This window comes from Chionomys nivalis, chromosome 18 (genome assembly GCF_950005125.1).
Source record: "Chionomys nivalis chromosome 18, mChiNiv1.1, whole genome shotgun sequence".
Classification (NCBI taxonomy): Eukaryota; Metazoa; Chordata; class Mammalia; order Rodentia; family Cricetidae; genus Chionomys; species Chionomys nivalis.
Window position 1 is genome coordinate 41253458 of NC_080103.1, and position 21262 is coordinate 41274719.

The window sequence follows — 21262 nt, forward strand, 5'->3', positions numbered from 1 at the left end:
TATGATGACAGTACAACATGCTACCCTGCATTCCCTTGAGAGTCTTTCACGCGTTTTGGGGTTCTTAATGCTAAACAGCACAATGACGGGGCTTGCACTGATTGCCGGAGTCAGCGAGGGCCCACTTTAGTTCCTTCTTCCTTCTGTTAGAAGGCCCGCCACATGCGATACACAGACAGAAATGGCTGCTCTATGATGAGAACCACAAAAAAAAAAAAAAAAAAAGAAAGAAAAGGAAAAGAAAAACAAGCGAGCAGGTCCACATGATGTTGTAGCTACTACTACATGTTTGGAATGTACAGAAAACCTCTCCATAAAAAAATTTGTTAAAGACACAATTTTCTGCAGGTACAGGTCCCAGAATGACAGCTGCCTACATCTGAAACATGGTAAGATCAACTCTCTGGCCCTGCTTCTGATTTAGTGCTAACAAGAGGCTCTTGCTTGTGGATCTTCCCGGCTCTCGCCAGTTCCCATCAGCATTGTTCCTGAGAGAGGAAACCGGCACAGTCTCATTCTGTTGATGCTCCCCTGGTTTTTATCCCGGCTGTGTGTTTGCAAAACAGTGTTGCGCTTTGACCTCTACTCCGTCTTTTGTTCTGCTCACTTCTCCAGTCTCTTGCCTCACCATTTCCTCCTCAGCCGTTTCTTACTGACCAGTGGAAAATCTGTCCTTAGAAAGAAAAAACAGGGAGCTGCATGTCACCCTCGTCACCCGGCAGGGATGGGTCTGAGCAATGTCACTGTAGCCCAGTCAGCCCCGCTACATGGTAGCGACTCAGCTGGAATGATATGTGGACGTTTTGTTTGTAGCGAGAAAACTTGATGTGATTTTTTTTTTCTATTTTAAAATATCAGATGGGCACTTAAGTGATTGATTGATTTCTTCTTTTGAGTGTTTTTCTTTGTTGGTAACCACTGTTAAACAGCATCCTCGGATTTGTAAGTTAACCTAGATTCCCTTATTTTCATGAGAAGTCTTTAGTGTACAGCCACATGACCCAGGGAAGCTGGCTTTGTAAGTGAAGGCTGGGTCTTGGGTTTGAATAGACAGGTGTAACCGTTCTGCACAACAGCTGCCTTTGTTTCTACGGTGTTCTTTCTCCAGAACCTGTGCTTTCTCTAGTCACCGGTCCTATTGGACTTCCTCTTTGCCGCCTTGCCTTCCGAGATTGCCCAGCCCCGTTCCTTATGCTACTGCTATTATCGTAGAGTCTGGGGAAGTGTTGTGGCCATACTTTCCATCCACGGGTCATCTGTAATGTTCTCAGAGGGAGTTTCTGAGACACAAAGGGATGACGTCACCTCTCTACATAGCTAGCTCTTATTGCCTCAAGGCCACAGTCCCATCACCTGGTGGAGATCTGCCATGGCTGTCCTTGTGCCTCAGGTCATTTGCTCACAGTTTCTCCTCACTTCCCAACTGGCCCTCGTGAGACCTGCGCTCTATCCAAACAAGTTTAGCAGTTCTCCAGGTAGATGGAGGGCACAGCCTGTGCCATCTCTGTTCTTGGCAGGCCTGCTCACTCTACTTAGGAATAGACCAGTCTGAGCAGCAGGCCTTGGAGGAGCCCTGACCTGCAGTGTGGATGCGCCTGATGAGCCAGGCGACCTCGTCCATGCTTCAAAATTTACTTTGGGTCCTGAACATTTATAGGATTTTCCCTATGGAAAATCTCCCCGTGGAGGCTCTGGTACCTAGGAGATTTAAACTTTCAATCAGTCGGCTGCCTGGACTCTGTGTATCAGTCTCTTAGCCTTGCTTTCCTCACCTCGAAGTAGGAGTGAGGCCCACGTGTATAATAGCAGGGTCTTTCCACGTGTCTTTGGCACAGTAGGAACTCAGAAGGGCTCCTTGCTCCTCCTGACAGCCCTGTCACTTCCTCTCCCGAGAAACTTTCTCAATCTTCAATTTTGACTTCCCAGGTTACCAGATCCCTGTCTGATGCCGCGGTTGTCCTAGCCTGATCTAGCCTTACCGATTTCAGCCACTTCTGAGTGGCTGCTCCCCCCGTTAAAGGCCCATCTCTTCTCGTGGGTGACTCTCCATCGTTTCCCAATGTAACAAGGTCACAGATGGTGGCCCCGGCCACCTACAACTGAATGGGTGTTCTCAAGGTGTCCCGAGCCAGCCACCTCATTTTGTCCTTCAGTGCACAGGGATACATGTGACTTCATAGACACCACCTTGAAAAAAGTAGAAAAATAGTATGTGTACACACTTCGTATTGTTTCTGTGTTTTATCTTCTTAAGACAGGCCTCATGTAGCCCAGAGCAGACCTCCATCTCACTCGCGTACCCAAGGTTGGCCTTGAACTTTGACCCTCCTGCCTCCACCATCTGAGTGCTGGGATTACAGGCCTGCACCACCATGCCTGGTTGGCCTGGCACTGGCGTTCCAACCCAGATCCCACACATGCCAGGCTGGCCCTCTGCCAGCTGAGGTGTCGCCGGCTGTATACTGTTTTATAAAGATAACCTTTCATTGTTGACCTCTTAGGAATGGTCGGCCACCCTTTCCATTTCCCGCCCCGATGCAGAAGGCCCTCGGGAGTGCAGTGTGCCAAGGGCTGGCGCTCAGTGCTGTACCAAACACTACTTTTGCACCAACAGTTTTAGAGCCACCTGCTTTGTGTAAAGTGCACTGTAGCACTTCAGTGTTGGAACTTGATTTAATGCCTTCCATGGTCGATACTATTTGGATATAAAAGCTAAGGCTGAGTCCATTTTCCTGCAGATGCCGTTTCTTTATGAACCACAGCGACCCTTGAGCCCTCCCGTCACTTCTTTTTTCTCTGAAGGTCAAGAGGTCTTTTTTGAATATACAAGAAAAACAAGACAAAGCCTTGCCTCTGCTCCCCAGTTCTCCTTCAGCGCCCCCGCTGCTATGTGGCGCCTGAGTTGTTGCATCTACTGGTGTAGAGTCATGGTGTTTTTCTGCCTTCCATCCCCTGGACTGGACTGGCCTGGGGTCTTTGAAGTCTCTCTGTCTCTGTCTCTCTCTCTCTCTCTCTCTCACACACACACACACACACACACACACACACACACACGAAGAATTGCGATGAGCACATTCTCATTGTCCCCTCCCCCCACCACACCCCTCCCTTTGCTGTGGCACTCCAGAAACTTCCCTGCACACAGTGGCTTACTTCCTGCTCACCAGTGCTTCGGTACTGAACCAGGTTTTTCTGAGACCTGGAGATGCTGCGTTCGTTGCAAAGGATGGAGGAGGTCCCCACCGTTGTGTACTGTGTGTTGCTTCGAGGGTGTTTAATAGACGACCCTAGCAGGGCAATGCGATGCTATAATAAAAACAAGCTTTCTTGGCCCTCGGGAGAGCTCTCCTGGGGAGGGCTCTAACAGTCTTTACTAGTCCTCGGACACAGGAAGACCTTTCCTTCTGTAAGAGCTGTAGCAGAGAAACGAAAAGCTCGGGACTGGGCTACCCTTCTCTTAGAACAGGCCCTGTGGGAGCCGTGTGGCATAGGATAGCCCTTCATAGTCTCTGGACTTGGGGCTGAAGAGAGAAGGGGGAGCCAAGCTGTGGCTCCTTTAACTTCTGGTCTGACCTGCCTCATGCTGTCGGGGGACCCAACAGGGACTCCCTGCACCCCCTTCCCTAACTTGCCACTACCCAAGGGGTTCTATGTGACAGTTAAGCGCCTGTGTGACTTTGACAGTGGCGAGTACCCTGTGTGGTTCTTCACTTCCTGTGCAGATCACCTTCTGAGTGTCTTCCCCTCCCCAGAGTGGCTTTCTGGGGCCCCACGGTGCTCAGAAACACTTCTGGTTATGTGGGTCTGGCTTTTCTCGTGGGGTAGGAAGGCCCTGACTTCCCTCTGCTGACTTCACCTCAGTAGCAAGCCCAGGAGAGATGAAGGATTGGATTAGAACCAACTCGGTGTGTAGAGCCGCAGTCCTCAACCCGTGGGTCACAAGCCCTTTGGCAAACACCTATCTCCCAAAAGGTTTAGGTTATGATTCCTAACAGTAGCAAAATGACAGTTTATGAAATAGCAACGAAACAATGTTATGGCGGGGACGAGGGAGGTGTCACCACAGTGTGGGGAACTGTATTAAAGGGCCGCGGCAGTAGGGCGGTTGAGAACCTTGGGCATAGAATGAAGTGAAATCCTCACAGCCCGTGTTTCAGTTCTGAGAGGATGGCACCAGCTACACTTAAAACCTATGAAACCCAGCACCTGGGCCTGGTGGGAATCGACTCTACCTCCAGGAGGCCTCACTCCTCAGTGCGCTCAGGGAAACTTCTTAAACATACTACAGTTAGCTGAATAGGTTTCTCACGGACACTCCAGGACACATCCACCCTCCCTGCCACTCATTCCTGCTTCCCACCTCAACCCCACTCCCGTTCTTGTTTCTTAGCAGACCCTCTGGATTTTCAGGATTATTTATTTATTTGCCCTTTGGTTGCTTGCCTGCCTGCCCGCACTCTTTTGTTTTTTAAAAGATGTATTTATTTGTTATGTATACATTGCTCTACCTGCATGTATCCGTGAAAGCCAGAAGAAGGCGCCAGATCTTATTACGGGTGCATGTGAGCCACCATGTGGGTGCTGAGAATTGAACTCAGGTCCTCTGGAAGAGCAGCCAGTGCTCTTAACTGCTGAGCCATCCCTCTAGCCCCAGCCCCCAGTATCTTCTTTCTTTTTCTTGAAAAAAAAAAGTTTTTGAAGTTAAGTCTTTGAGTTAGTATATAAAATAATTAATTTTGAGATGCGCTTGTCTTTTTAAATTATTTTATTTTTATTGTTAAGTTAGCTTACAGAGTAGCAGGTTTCCATGTGGAATTTTAATACTTCATTTTGCTCTATGACCTACCCTGATCACTGTTATGGCATTTCTATATACATGTATCACTAGGCTTTGTCCTGATTTGCCCCCTTCCCCCACACTGCTCTCTCCCACACCTCTTGTCCCTTCTGCGGATCCCCTTCCTCTCCTCTTTCATGCTATTTAAAACCTGTAGCTTCCACATTTGAGAGCAGACACACTGGTTTATCCCAGTATAGATGATTTTACCTAACATCATCATCCCTGGTTCATTCCATTTTTTAATGATTTATTCCATTTTCAAACAATTTAATTTCATTCTTTATAGCTAAATAGTACTCCACTGTGTACGTCTGTCTTCCACATTTTCTTTTTTTTTTTTTTTGGTTTTTTCGAGACAGGGTTTCTCTGTGGTTTTGGAGCCTGTCCTGGAACTAGCTCTGTAGACCAGGCTGGTCTCGAACTCACAGAGATCCGCCTGCCTCTGCCTCCCAAGTGCTGGGATTAAAGGCGTGCGCCACCACCGCCCGGCTTTTTTTTTTTTTTTTTTTTTTTGGTCACATTTTCTTACCTAATTAATTTGTTGCCAAACCCCTGGGCTGGTTCCGGTAACTTGGCTGTTGTGAATAGCCCCTCTGGAATCCTGGGTGTGGGGTATCTCTGTTGTCTGATGGTGTCTACCCAGGAGCCAGATTATACTGTAGGTCTACTTTCAGTGTTTTGGGAAACCATCATAAACCTGTTTCCATGTGGTTATACTGACTTACATTCCCATCCCACGTGGATATGTTGTGACCAGCAGCCATCCGGACTGGGGTGGGTGGACTTGGTGTAACTGTGGTTTGCCTTTTCCTGATAGGGAAGATGATTTCCATTCTGACACTAACTTTGTGTCATTAAAGAAACTCCCGTTCAATACGAAAGATCTTTTTGGAGCTCATACCCTGAATATGCAGCTCAAATGCTAAACAGCCCTCTAAAGACTTAGGTTTCCACTCCTCAAAATGCACAAATTCTATGTTATGGTTCTATTTTTGGGGGTGGGTATCCTGCGTGCATCTCTAAGCCCCATGTAGAAGTAGAGGAGAGCATGAAGCCACCAAAATGAAATAGGAATGAAAATTCCATATGCAGATTCACTCTGAAAGTATTGCTGACCCGCTCTCAGTAGAACAATCACCTTTTGTTTAGCTGGAAGGAGGAGCCATAAAAGCCATTCCTGTGGGCTCTTTGGAACAAGCCAAATGCATCCTTTCCTGATTTTGTTGGAAAGCTGACGGTTCTGGGCCTTGAAAAGGAAAACTGCACCAACTCTTCCACGTCTGCTTGGAAGGCCAGTGTCGTAGACACTAGTGGTTCATTCGCACTGCAGACCCTCGAGGGTGACTCCCACAGGGAAAGAACTACCCTGGGGAGGGGCTACTTGCCTAGGAGCTAAGGTCCTTCTCCTTCCCAGAGGAATTTACAGTTTGAGAGGCTGTAGGCATAAGATGGGTAGCTGTGAAATAATACGATTTGAGCTGAGCTGTGGTGGCAAACCCCTGTAATCCCAGCACTTGGGAGGCAGGCAGTTGTCTGTGAGTTCGAAGCCAGTCTGGTCAATGAAGCAAGTCCCAGGATGGCCAGAGCTGTTATAGAGAGAAACCCTGTCTGTCTCAAATACATACATATATATATATATATATATATGATTTGTGCTACAAGTTACATATAAGTAAATCTAAAAAGAGGCAGTGTCTTGGGTGGCTGGAATTTGGGCTGTAGATTGGTCAGAAAGTTCCTAGATTCCACATCACAGAGATGATGTCACCAGGAGTTTGTAGGACTTTGGCCTGGGTTTGATTTCGCAACCTACAACACTTCAGCAGCTCAAAGATCATTATCAAAGACTCAACTTTTCTTTCTTCCTGACTTAGTCAAGATATGGAAGAAAGTAAGCGAAGAACCGGAATTTTTAAAACATAAGGAAAATTGATCACTTGAGTTTATTAATTAGAAACCAACTCCGTAAACAAGTTTATTAATATTTACTGCAGTCCAACAAGCCTCAAAGCCAAAATTATACACAGATATGGTTTTAATGTAGCGCCTCTGATTATATGGTATCCACAAGCTCATTTGAAAGGAGAAACAAGATCCTTCAAGAAGGTAGCGAACTCCTGGCTAAAGGCGCAGAAGTGCACCTGGAATCACAGACGCACGCACAGCCCCCTCATACCCACCCTGCCCACCTCATCCCCACCTTGACTGTGGTGTAATTTTTATCTCAGAGGCTTGCTAACTAGATGAAGAAGTGTGTTTATCACTAAGTAGAGCCTTCAGCCTTCACTGCCCGGGGCCAGGAGCTGTGTGGGAGAGGTAATTGCCAGCCGCTGTACTTGCTACGGGAGTTAATTATGCCGGGCTTGGATTCACATTGAAAAAATATTGTTCCTGGCTGCTGTTTGTTGCTGGCGTTTGAAAGGCTCAAGGCTCCTGGGTCCTGTGATTCCTCCCACAGGACCTCCCAGCTGCAGAGTAAGAACTGAGGTGTAAAGACAGAGAGAGGACAGAACCCCGAGGGTCTGGAGGAGCCCGTGCTGTCACCCCAGCTTCTGCCCTGTCCTCTGAGACAGTCTCTGTGGTCTTCCAATGATTCTTTCCTGTATAGTCTGAAGCTCGCCCTGGCACATTTGTCTACCTGACAAGTGTACACACAGCCCAACCTCATTGCAGGTCTAGGCGTCTGCTTCTGGGTTGGTGTTCGGTTAGAAAACCAAGCCAGGGTTTTTGTTGTGGTGGTGGTTGTTTGTTGTTGCTTTTGAATTGGTGAGATTAAAGGGAATTTGGAGGCAGCTAGAGAAATCCTCACACTTGTCCAGAGCCTCCACAAAGCCCTGCCTTGCCTAGAAAGAGAATACATGCCATCTGCTCTCCCTTCATCTTGTAACACACGGGAAGCACCTGATGGAAATTTTTGCAAGGTAAAGGTAGTTGGTGGGAGTTAAAGACTTTGGGAAACAGCTCCTATCCCTGGAGGTGAGTGGCTTTCAGGTTAGAGGGGCCCGGGGTCACAGTGTCTCAATTCCTGGCTGAGCAGTAGCCACCCAGCTGAAGTCAGGTCGCCCAACCCATGCTCAGCACCGCCCCCTAGTGGAGGCTACCCCTGCCTCCACAATGCAGTGTCTAGTTCTTAGGCAAGAGGCTGCTGGCTGCGTCTGTCTTGCCTGAGATTCCTGGCTCACTTTGCTTGAAGCTGGAGATCTTGGTGGTCTGAAGAGACTGTTCCACAGCTTCTGTGCCTCACTTGCCCATTCTGAAAGAATGGCCTACCTCTGTCTTCCCTCCTCTGGGTGTGCTGCGTGTCTACAAATGGCTGCCACAGAGGAGTAGAGACCTCGCAGAGACTCCGAAGGCAGCAGGCACTCTGGGCTGTAATGTTCCTTAGAAAGTTCCGACCTCCGACTGGGAGGGGGAGGCTCAGTCACACTGTTTTAACAAAGAGATGGTCATAATGACAATGTAGGTAAATCAGCTACCCTGTAAACTGAGTTTTCAAATTCTGGCCCTGCTTCCAGGATGTCCGTGGTCATTGTTTTAGCTACTTTCTGTTGTTGGGATAAAACACAATGAATGACCAAGACATACAGAAGAAGGAGTTTATTTGGGCTATGGTTCCACCATGGGAGGGACACATGGCAGCAAGCAGTGGGCATGCTGGCAGGAGCAGGAAGCAGAAGGCTCGCATTTGGAGCTACAGCATGAAATAGAGAGAGTGAACTCGAACCGGCAAACTCTCAAAGCCGCTTCCAGTGACACCCTTCCTCCAACAGTACCACCCCTCCTAAGTTTCCCCAAACAACCCTACTGAACATTCAAATGCCCGAGACTGTGGGGTACTTGGGATTTAAACCACCACACACATCCACATGACAGCATGCTTGGCACACTGACGGGTATAGTCCAGACTCCCAAGTCTTTGCATCCACAGCTGTGTGCAAAAACAGCTGTAGGTGATTTTTCAGAAAGTTCCAAAAGAGGCAAAACCTGGTTTCGACATGTGTTTAGCACTGCGTTCACCTAGTGAGAATGGTGTCAGGTAGGACTGCCCCTCTATAATCCTCTCCAAGGCTCTTTTCATCATCAGTCCTCCTTCTGACTTGTCCCCAGTGTAGTCAAACCTGCAACCCTTGTGTCTGTAGCAGACATGTTGGACCTCATTTTTTTCTTGCCATACACTCCCCTGAACAACACAGAAAGCAACCATTTCGTGGCACTTGCACTGTTTTAGGCATCAGAAGCAATCTAGAGATGGCAGAGGACAGGAAGGATATGCGTGCATTATATACAGGTATGTGCCACTTCACATATGTCTGGACAGCATCCTTTATGGACGCCAAGGGGTAACTACTAAAACAGCCTGCGTTTGGCTAACAGGACCGTCTTGTGGAACCAAGAATAATCATACTGTTGGGCCAGAGAGGCAGAAATAGGAAAGTTGAACTCAGAAAACAACCAGGTCCCCTGAGAAGCTGCCGCTTAAACTTAACTAAGGGGGCAGTGGAGATGGGTCAGTGGTTAAGATCAGGGGCCGCTCTTCCACAGGACCCGAGATCAGTTCCCAGAACCAGCGTGACAGTTCACAGCCATCTGCAGCTCCAGTCCCTTTCTTACCTCTGAGGCACCAGGCACACACCACACTGTACACACACATGCATGCAGACAGAGCACCCATACACAAGAAACAAATATTGAAAATATTTATCTGGGGATGAAGAGAAGCACACGAGCCTTCACTAAAACTCCCCTGAGATAGCATAACATCCAGAATTGTCCCCAAACCTATGAATCGCAATTGCATCTATGCACTAAATTAACTTACATAATAAGAAGGAATTGTTTTAGACAAATTAATAGAACCTTTTTCTCAATGAGGTATCTAGAACTTTGGGAAATGTCACCTTCTGAGAGAAACCGGAGTTCTATCTCTTTAAATACCAGAACATGGGAATTAGTATGTGTGTGGTACTCAGGGTAGAACCCAGGGCCTTATAGACAGTAGGTATCCTGGTTAGTTTTTTTTTAATCACCTTGGCACAGGCTAGAGACATCTGAGAAAGGGGAATCACAACCGAGAAAATGCTTCTGTAGAGTGGCTCATAGGCAAGGCTACAGAGCCTTTTTCTAGTTAGTGATGGACGTGGGCAGGGTCAGTTGTATATGAAAGGCTGTGTGATAAAGACTTACTTGTAGTCCTAGGTTCTTGTAATATACGTGGTAAGTTTCCATGTTAATACATAGAGAAAAAAGTATTGTAAATACTGATATTTTGAAATTTATAAATTTCAGTTTGTAGTTTGGGTTAATCATGAAAAAAAGAAAGACAGAGAGAGAGAGAGAGAGAGAGCAAGCAGGCTGAGCAAGCCAGGAGCAGAGAGCTGCTAAGCTACACTTCTATATCAGTTCCTCCCCTCGTATTTTTTGACTTTAATGGACTGTACTTAGGAGGCATAAGATAAAGTAAACTCTTGGCTCTCCATGTTGCTTTCGGTCATGGTGTTTTATCACAGCGACAGAAACTAGACAATAGGCTCTACCACTATGCACCACCCACAGCTCCAGACGTGGACTTTTTTTTATCAAGGATTTAAGGGGCTGGAGAGAGAGCTCAGCAGTGAAGAACACTAGATGCTCACCCAGAAGGACTTGGGTTCGATATTTGGCACCCACACAGCAACTCACAACCACCTGTAACTCTAGTTCCAAGGGATCCAGCATCCTCTTCTGGCCTCTGATGGGACCAGGAACGTGGGTGATGTGGGGACGCGCATGTAGGCAAACACCCATAAACATATGTATTTTTTAAAGGCTTTATGTACAGTTCTACCTTCAACGCGGTGCACTGAGATTTCTTAGTACTTATGCCATCGCTCTACGTCGTATGTACTATAGTATACATGCTACATCGCTCTACATCGTGTGTACTATATTATACAAGGACTGTGGTGGCTTTGCATTAGAGTAAATGGCTCCAGGGAATATAAGAAATTTTTCAAATTGCTGCCTCTAATTTTTCTGTAACTTTTTTTGCAATACAAGTGATTCCCTCTATGAGGAATAAGTGCCTTCTGTCACGCTGTGGGGATTGGAACCTTAGAAAAAACTGAATGAATAAGAAAAGTCGAAAGCAAAGGGCCTGGACTTAGAGGCCCGAGGGTGCTGTGTAGAAGTAAACTGTGTTGGGTTTGCGCATGGATTCCGTGGCATCCCTGTGGCTTCTTGTGATGTTCTAACTCCTCCACTGTTCTCCCTGCTGAAGCTGCACCGGTCCGATGATCTGCCGAGGCACCTGGAGCCTTAGCAGGGAGCCGTCATTCCTGCACACACCATGTGATAGAAAAGTCCAGAGCAAGAGTGCCCACACTTTTGGTTTGAATTCAGCTCTAGCTTGATGGTCGCCAAGTTCCTCAGTGTACTCTGGTCTGCCTTTCAGACTTGCTCAGCCACCACTGTTGGAGAAGGCATTCTGTGCCCAGCAATTCCCTGGTGCTCTTTAATTTTAAGCCAGAAATCCCCGTAAGTGGTATCATCTTGCTTCATCGTGGTTCCCTGTTGGTCAGCCTGAGTCTCCTCGACCCCCCCATTCTCAGCCTTTTGGGGGGAGTTGTGGAGCCCTAGGTTGTTGCCCTACCACAGGCCTGGTGAGTTTATGGATGCATTTTTAATCCCAAGGCAGTAATTGAGAATTACTGTCCCTTTGAGAGAGCACCAGGCACTCGTAACTCCCTTGCTTCTCCCTTCATTCTTCCACACACTGGGAGCAAGGGCAGGTTGCCACCTACTTTTTACAGATGAGGAACCAGGGTTTGGCACCCTGCAACGACTTCCCAAGTAAACCTAGGCCATGATCGCAGAATTCGGATCGCAGCCTGTCTGAGCACTGTCTGTTCTCAGGGTCTCATCCTGCATGCACAATCATGACTTCCCTGTCCTCCACTTACGGGAATTCACAAGGCATTGTAAAAGCAAAAGGCGCCTTCTCTGAGAAGGAAACGCACAAGTGTCTGTGGATCTGCTGCCTCGCTTTTATGAGGTTAGTCTCTGCCCTCTCTCTGTGAACTTCTGCCCAGAAGAGAGAAGCGTGGATTAGGTTCACCCTGAGGCCATCAAAGTTCAGTTTAACTGGTGGCAATTCACGGTGACTAACGAAGAAGAAAGCTGCACACTGGGACTCAGCCATGATTTAATCTGAGTCCAAAGCCAGGGCTACAGACCCCTTCCTGATTCCCACCGCTCCGTGGTTAGCGATGGACGCGCTAATTCAGCTCCACAAACAAAACTCGGTGTCAAGCTCCCTGACCACACATTTCCATTTCCCCTTTTCCCAAACCCCAGGTTGTCTCACTACCGAGGACCCACAGCCAGGCTTAGTAGGTTAGGACGGGCTCACCGAGGGGATTTGAACTTCATCGTTGCCAGACGATCTTGGGTCTCTTTATAGGTTTGCTTTCAAACAGCGTGACATCTTGGTTTGGGCAAAGCTAGGATATTCTAGGCGTAGAACACGTTGCCAGGATAAAGGTGCTGTTGCCTAGTGATGGACTGACAGATGGACAGAGAGAAGTTGGGGGGGTAAAGAAAATGAACGGTTGTTCAGTTTCAAAGTGTGGGGGTGAAAGTGTGTTGAGCACTCAGAAGCATGATGGGTTGGGTGATGTCAGGCAAGTTCATCACCTCCCTGGGCCATGACTTCCTCCTCTACAAATAAGTGAGAACACACAGCACTGTCCCCGTGGTATGAAACTGTGTAAAGTTTGAGCCAGTGCCAGGCTTCTTGCAGGCACGGTCACCTTGAAGTCAATACGGCAATGGATGGCCCAGGAGAAGCAGAATGCTGGGGGGAATGGCCCGGCTGCCGTCACAGGGGTAACCTTGGGCCAGTCACGTCACAGTCTGCCTCAGTTCCTCTGCAGAAAGACAGGGCTAGACAGCTCTGCCCTGCTTGCCTCCTGCCCTGGAATCCTGTGCAGTCACCCTCCATATACATCAAATTGTGCAAGGCAGGAGTTTGCGCCCTGCCGCAACAGGCTGAGAATAGCCTGCTGCTGGCACAGGGGGTGTAGCATGTTGCCACAAGGCAATTCTTGGAGTTAAACCTCTTTTCACCTCTTACAGAACTAATTTTTAATACTCTCTCTCCGAAAGATGACATCATAACTGGAAATGCATTCAGGCCCCTACTTCCTGCTGGTGGCCTTTAGGCTGAAGTGGCAGGAGGTGGGACAACGTGGTGGAGGGGGTGAATCTCATTCCAGTTCAGTGCTTTTGGTCGCTTGCCAGTTCTGAGCGTGCTGTAAAGGGAAGGAGAGTTTGCGCTGTGTCCCTAGAGACCCGGCTTGTTATCCCTGCCTGTGCATCTGTAGCTGCCAAGCCCAGGTAGCCAGAGGTGCCAGCTTCCCCCATCACACAATAGCTGGGAGAATTCCCGGGCTGCCCAAGCCTCTACACCTTCAGCAGAATTCCACATTTGTTTTCACAGAGGAGGGGCCTCCTACCCACCCCTCCCCCTTCCCCCTCAGGTTTGTGCCACAGCCAGAGGCCCAGTTTCTCAGGGTCAGATCTTTGATTTTGCCCTTTCCCTGTGGGCTCTTCATAAGCCAGAGAGGGGTCTGGGTTCCACCTGAGTAGAGAGGTGTCAAGTCAAATTGGAGATAGTTTCAGGAAAGCATCGCGTTCGGGATATGAGGGGCATTGTATTCTGTGCGGCTGCCAAAGCCACTGCACTAATGGCCACAGGGCCGGGCACTGGCCTTAACATCTGTAAGAGAGACTCGCTGGCTCCTTTTGAAGCTGAGGGCTTGGTAATTGCTGCTTTGATTGTGCAGGAAGGCTTCAGTGGGTGGAGCCCCGGCCCATGCCAGCAGGCAGCCCAGCCCCACTGCAGACCGTGGCAAGTCTCCCATCTCTGGAGCTTGGTGCCAGTGGATTCTTCAAAAGAATCTCGATCTGACCCGTTTTATATACGTAAGCCACCACACTCAGGACTCCATTTCTCCCGTGGGGCATGAGAGTCTATCTGCCCTGAGGCCTGTGTATTTTAACGGGGTGGCCAAGGACAGGCAAGGAGTCTTCTTGATGCTTTAGATACAGTTCCCCAACAGGAACTCAATCTGGGGTGGCAGACTGCCATGGAGGGGACCTCTGACGACAACCAACTTGTCAGGGGGAGTTGCGAGGCAACAGAATGATGAAGTAAAGGCAGTCAAACCATGAGTGTGTAAGAGAAATTGACTGAAATAAGACGGGAGAGTTATGTCTTGTTTGTGAGGAAATGATGCTCCCGGCAGCCATGCCTGTCTTGACTATAGTATTATTACTGAGCCCAACTCAAGAAGGGAGGAATGGGTGGGGGGGGGGGGGCTTGTAGGCAAGCAGGCCGGAGAAGAGATCCGGTTCTACTCTAGAAGAGCGGTCATAGCAAGGCCACAGAAGTTGTTTCTACTGCATGACTTTAGAGTTCCCTGCGCCTGGGGTTGGAGACAGACCCCGGCAAAGAGGGACAGGTGGTCTCCCACAGAAGACATCCTGAGCTCCCTATGGCCAGTCAGGTCTCAATCCTAGCAGCCTGGCTTAGGCCAGCAGTGAAGGACTTCAAGGCCATGTGTTCTTTAGAAACCATATTTCTTAAGAAACAATCCCATCACAGACTGAGAGGAAAACTGCCCAGGAAGAAGAGCTTGGACCAAGCCTTCGCACCTCCTTCCTGCAGAAGCACAAATTAACGCCCATCCCAGACGTTAGTCCTGTTCCTCTCTCGTCAGAAAGGAAGGCCTTGCCTTTCGTAGCTCTTTGATCCTCCTGTGCTGAGGACCAGTGTGTTGCTCAGTGGATAACAAGGATCTGCTGCAGAGTAGGGACTGTAAATCCTGTGTGGAGATTTCACAGCTCAAGTGTTGCGATGTTTTCCTCCCGCTGTCTTGGTTTGGTTTATTTCTCAGTAGCTACTCAGGGATACAGTTGCTTCACAGTTTGGAGCAGGTGTTTGTGGGGACAGCTGTGGTGGGGGCAGTCCTCCATGCACAGAAGATTGCTCCCCACGCTCCTCAGCACAGCTTGTGGGCAGGTGCTCTCTTGTACTCCAAGTCTCAGTCCTGTGGAAAGCCCTAGGCCACCCAGGCTGTGTTTTTACTTTTCAGATGGTCACAGCTTTCTTTCTGTCATCTGATCGCTCTATCCTCTCCTCTTCAGTGGGCGGCGTGAAGGAGCCCACCATATAGAATTAATCATTTGGGGGAACGTTCTACTTGTAAGGGGGATATGCTGATCAGAAGCACAGAGGGCTGGTTTCGTCTGAGGCTGTAACAGGCTCCAGGTGGGACACGGGGCTTCTGCGCCTGCCTCAAGTTCAAAGCCGTGGAGAAAAGTGCTTTCCTGGGTGGAGGGACGGATCCACGCCTTTGCTGTCGTCTGTCTCCTTTGGTTACAGTGTTTCCTTTTCGCCCTTAATCACCTTTGTAAATCTCAGGTCATTAAAACTTTGGGGACTAGGGTTTCTTTGTCTTGAAAAACAGTTCTTTTAAAATCCTTGCAGAGTATGCATTCTAGGCTAGCGTTAAAAATGTCTCTGTTGTTGTGGAGGGAATCATCTTGAGAACGTAAGTGGAAGGTGCTTCCACCCCTTGAAATGTAAGAACGGACAGCACATCTAGATGTGTTGGGCTTGTAGTATGGGCGTCAGCAGCGTGCTGGCTGTCTGGAACGTTCTCGTCCCGTGTAGCATCCTGCAGTGGTTCCCTACAGTGAACTTAAACCAGCTAATACTTCAGCTGGCAGGCCCTCCCCCAGCCTGGCTCTTGTCACCTCTCTAATCCATGTCTCTCCCATTCCTCCTGTTGATGTTTTTTCCGAGCGTGGTTTTGTCTGTCTGTCTAACAAAGACCAACACTTTAACTCCATGTCATGTCGTCACTGCACACCCAGATACAGAGCCAAGTACAAATTCAGTTTGCTGCCTACCCTGGGATGCATTTGAGGGTCTTTTGGCTGGTATCCAGCAATCCATTGTAGCCAACATGAACTTGAGAAAATGGATCATTTAAATTCCTAGGTCAGACATCGCTGCCTGTAATAGAAAGTATAGTCTTTCAAGGCCTGTGGCCAATTCATATTAATAGTATTTCGTTTGTTTCTTCTTGAGGCGGCAAAAGAAGCTCATTCCCAACGTGCAAAGCCAAGGCGGCGACCCCAGGCCCTCTTCTGGAGATGGAAGCTTGTTGAAAACCCAGACTGTCTCCACAGCTTGCCCGGCTGACCCCAGGAGCACTGACAGCCTCTTTACCCTGAGGTCACTGCTAGAGACGCTGACCCACAGAGACAAGTCACTGCCGGCCCTCCCTCCTGTCTCCTGCAAGCGCCGACTTCCGAAAGCAAGCCGAAAAACGCTTGTTTCTGAAAAAGAAAAAAGAAAAAAAAAAGCCCATGAGAATGCTAGCAGGCCCTGCCCACGGAGCAGCATTGCTTCCGGTCCCTGTGTGCACTTCTCTTCCGTGCAGACTTGTCACCCTTCAGCAAGGACAGCACCTTGGCATGTGCCACCAGAGCCAGGGACCAGAGCAGCCATCAGCCTCCCGGCGTGAGAATTGTGGAAGACTCCTCCCATTTCTGTCTTCATTTTCCTATCTTCTCCGAGTTTTTATTTAACAGTACAAAAGGATCAAGCTTATGTTTGCTTCTTTTTTTTTAACTCGAATTTTTAAATTTACTTTTTTTCCCATTCTTAATTTCCTTGTATATTTTGCTAGCTCTGAGCTTTTAAATGGAATTCATAGGTCTGGAAGAGTTTGGAATGAAAACAAGATGAGAAGCCTTCTGTTTTTCGGGAGCGATCTTGTGTGGCTTCTCTGTGATACACGGTGGCCTCTGTCCCGTTGAAGTGTCAGATAGAGCTAAACAATTAGCCAAACCCACTCTCATTGTTAGCGATTGGCAGCCCATCTCACTTAATTTTCTGTTTTTTGTTTTTTCATAATGACAAACTTTAACATATACTTTTGAGCAAACCCATTGGCAGTGGATTTCATTTCTTTCCTTTCACTCATGTAAAAAGCCCAGCACTTGAATTGTTGTTACTTTAAGTGTTCTGTATTTGTATCTGTTTTCATTAGCCAATTAGTGGGAATTTATGCCAGTTGTTGAAATGAGCGTTGATGTACTTGTTACTTTGAAATAGCAAGGCACAGCCTTCGCCCCAAACTGTCATCTTTACGTTTGTCATTCCAGTTTGAGTTAACGTGCTGAGCATTTTTTAAAAGAAGCTTTGTAATAAAACATTTTTTAAAAGCGTCATTTTCTTAAGAATAAAGTTGCTGATAATTGAGAGTCAGTGGTGAACTGAAGCCCGTGGGATGAGGATGGTGGCAGTGGGGACTTAGTGTCGCGGCCCCCCTCGTCCAGCAAGGAGGACGCAACCACCGGAGCTCTTCTCACTGCAGTTTTATTCAGGACCTTTTGACAATTGTAAAATCTCTCTCTCTCTCTCTCTCTCTCTCTCTCTCTCTCTCTCTCTCTCTCTCTCTCTCTCTCTCTCTCTCTTTTTCCTCTCTCTTTCTCTCCCTCCCTCCCCCGGGCAAACCTCTCCCAGCCCTTAAGTAGGCCTGGGCTGCCAACCCCAGATTGCCAGGTGGGCATTGCCCATAGGTCCACGCATATGCAAGCAGCTGACAGTCATTGCGTGATAATAGCATAAGTCAGGCCTTAGCCATAGGAGTTGATTATCAGAGAGCACTCGCTTTCGGGATTGCGGAGGGCGGGAGCCAGCACCATCATGTGCGACTCCACGCAGCTCTCTACATTGCCATCAGGTGTGGCTTCACGCAGCTCGCTACAACTTAGGGCAACACCTGCCTCGCATGCCTGGAGACCCCCCGAGTCTCCTCTCCTTTGCGAGGCACAGGTAGGAAACAGCGTCAGAAAGGGAGTCGCCCTGCCCACCTCAGGCTCCATGAGGCTCCCAGCCAAGTTGTTGCCTTCTCTCTTCAGAGCTCCCTGGATTTCAACCTGAGCTCCCCACATTCCTGGGGCCCACAAGCAAGCAGCAGCACCATCCGTCCCCTCAGAGCCTAAACTTTCTCAATGTTTAGAGAGAGCCCACAATCCCCCCCCCCCCGCCCGCCCATAAGCCCTTGTGACGCGAGTTCATGCTGCTATCTATTTGACTTAGCAGAAACTTCGTTCATCAAACTCTCCCTCTTCCCTGACCTTTCACCTTTGAGTTTGCCTGAGATCCCTGGTGTCACTGGCTAACTGAAATCCCGCCCTGGAATTCTAGTCCTTTCCTTTTCAACCACGGGTACAGCTGGGCAACAGCTGGCTCCCGTGCTTGTAATAACCCTCCATATAGAGTACTTGAAGGTAGCCGTTAAATCACCCCTCAGATTTCTCTTCTCCAGGCTAAGTAATCCCAATTCCTCGAGGCTTTTCATCAGCAACGCTTTAATCATTTTCATTACTAGCCTCTGGAACCGTTCCAGTCCCTCTTCGTTTAATCCGAAACTTGAACCAGGAAAGACCGTATTATGTTCTGGGGTCCTACTTGTTATAAAGGTTTCATATTCAGCCCTCATTCGGGGATCATCTTCTTAACATACACGGCTCAAGGCACTCCCTCTGACACCGCCACCATGATACTTGCCGAGTTCGCTAGACAAGCAAACATGGTAGACTACTTTTCTGGGGGCGGAGGATGGAATCTGATCCACGTCCGGGAAATAATGTGCTCATCAGGGGTACAGCGAGCAGGTAAAGGCGAGAGAGAGAGAGAGAGAGAGAGAGAGAGAGAGAGAGAGAGAGGGGGAGGGGGAGGGGGAGGGGGAGGGGGAGGGGGAGGGAGAGGGAGAGGGAGAGGGAGAGAGAGAGAGAGAGAGAGAGAGAGAGAGCGCAAAAATGGAGCCTGTGGCTCGAGAGAACCTTCCGGCCACTCCCGTTTGATCATAAAGCCATGTGCTCCCTGGCCTGCAGCTAAAACAAAGCCCAGCCTTTCTGGGTGCCTCGCCTTACCTGAGGTCACAGTTGGCACACTCAGCCTTCTACCGGGGTGTTTTCCTCCTGTTATGGTTCATTTGGTTGTCAGGGTTACTGGCAATACCTGTCCAGTTGGGAGGGACCTTCCAAATGCTTCGTGTCTGTGACTGTCCTAACGCAGTCATCGACTCCAATAGTTGCTCGGAGGCTGCGACAGCGTAGAAACCTCTGCTGAGCAGCAGTAACAAGACATTTGTGTGGCTTTCCTTTGAAAGAAGGGGTAAGATGGTGGATGATCCCAACGGGAAGGGGGGGTTGAATTTCACAGCACAGAGCAATGCTGGAACACGATTCCCACACCATTTCTACAACAGAAAGGACTTTGTACAAAAGAGCTAATATGTAATTAATGAGGGATCGTTAAACTTGGGACCTCGGGTGGGCACCACCATTCCACATGCCAGGGAGTTTTCAAAGTTGCCCTGTGCAACCTCCACACATGAGCAGGAACTGCTCTCAAGCTGAACATCTTAGTACTTAGAAAAATGGCCTTCTGAACCTCTATAGTGTATGATAGAGATGCCAGTGGGTTTCTTGGTATCATGCAGGAAGCTGCTGTTTTAAATGTATGACCGACCATGTTTCATGGAAAAACTTCATCTTCCTCAGGGAGAATAGAGGAAAAGAGGGTAGAACCATATGTACAATGATATAAAATAGTAACACGAAATTTTATACGCTCAAGGACCCAAGTGAAAAAAAGGTTGCTTGCTTTTCTTTATCGAGGAAACGATGCTCCGCATTCATGGTCAAGTGCTGTGGGCTACGGTGAAGGTGTCTGGAGTAATGAGCCGGCCACACTTGCTCACATCGCAAATATCAGCAGAGCTCAGAGTGGTGACAGACCCGCAGCAGCTATGAAACACTTCATGAATGGACTTCAGTGAGCAGTGTGGCCCCCTTTGACCTCCACATTTGAGATTCTTTTTAATAATTTATTTTTATTTTATGTGCATTGGTGTTTTACCTGCATACGTGTCTGTGTGAGGGTGTCAGATCTTGTGAGCTGCATGTGGGTGCTGGGAATTGAACCCGGGTCCTTTGGAAGAGCAGTCAGTGCTCTTAACCACTGAGCCACCTCTCCAGCCTGGATTCTTTTGATTTTAATGAAAGGGTGCCAAGTATCACTCTTCCAACACGAGTGTGCCCACCCAAGACTTAAGAACGGGTACACAAGCCAGGGGTACTGATACACAACTCCTGAGATAGAGGCAGGAAGACCGCCCAAAGTTCAAGGCTAGCCTTATCTTCATAGTAGGATTGAAGCCAGCCAAGGCTGCACAGGAAGACCCTGTCTTAGAAACAAGTAAATCAAAAGTCATAAGTCCTAACAACCTTCCCTTAGACCTCTATGACTCCTGCAGATATCACTTCCATGATCCACCATAAGGCCATGTGCCAAAGAGCAGCTGGCCTTCCAATGAGGTGGGCGTTGCCTATAAACCAAAGTCTACCTGCCATGGAGACGGTGACCCTGTAACTGGAGGTTGCTCTCCTGCCCACCTGCTCGTGAATATAAGCTGAGGCTTAATATTAATTATAAATGTTTGGCTGATGGCTCAGGCTTCTTATTGGCTAGCTCTACATAGAAATTAACCCATTTCTAATAATCTGTGTATCACCACATGCCCCCGTGATTTACCAGTGATGCTCTGGAATCTCACTCCTCCACTAGCTGCTGGCATCTCTCTGACTCCGCCCTTTTTCTCCATCTCTGTTTGGAGTTCCCGCCTGGCTCTATTCTGCCAGTCTATTGGCCAAATCAGCTTCTTTATTAACCAACAGTCAGAAAACATATTCACAGCATACAGAGAGACATCCCACATTGCTACTCTGGCTTCTTTGGTCCATTGTTAGAGCAAGGAGTGTCTCTGCAGCCTGCCTCCCTACGGCTTAAGACAGAGGCTGAGGGCTCTGGAAACTGATGGATCCCCCAATGAGGCAGAACAGTTCATTCACCCAAACCTCCCTGGGTAGAAAACTCAGTTTCAGAAACGCCTTCTGGTTTTAGAGACTTCCAGTTTTGTTTGACCTTCTCCACCTGGTAATTCTGAGTCAATTCTGAGGGGCCTGCGAGGACAGTTACTGGAGGTTTTCTCTAACAACGCCTATTCACAAGCATGATTTCAGTAGGATGTTCCAGTATGGGCACCTACAGAAATCTTAGCAAAACCTGGAGCCAGAATCTAGACCCCTCCTCTCTGAGGACCTGGAAGGCTTGCCCTGCCATCGTGACCTGAAGTGGGATTCCTTCCATACATACACAAGCTTCTGTTTCAGGCAGTTATGGTGTCAATTCCTCTTAAAGGATGAACCAGCGTCAGTAGAGTCAGCTCAGACACAAAGATCAATCTTCCGTCCCTCCCTCGCCTAGTGCGGACTCGTTCCCATACTTTTGAACCCACA

At 48.4% G+C, this 21262-nt stretch overlaps 1 protein-coding gene across 4 annotated transcripts in view; it reads left to right on the top strand.

Moving 5' to 3' along the window:
- Nucleotides 1–17112, top strand: part of Lef1 (lymphoid enhancer binding factor 1) — a 107505-nt gene extending 90393 nt beyond the window's left edge. For 2 of the 4 annotated variants that reach the window (XM_057793264.1, XM_057793266.1), the window contains exons 11-12: nt 349–389; nt 15975–17112. In XM_057793264.1, the coding sequence (XP_057649247.1) occupies nt 349–383 (35 nt within the window). In that variant the 3' untranslated portion in view covers nt 384–389; nt 15975–17112. The remainder of the gene's footprint in view (nt 1–348; nt 390–15974) is intronic. The other 2 variants (XM_057793263.1, XM_057793265.1) reach the window with 1 other exon arrangement.
- Nucleotides 17113–21262: the final 4150 nt, after the last annotated feature.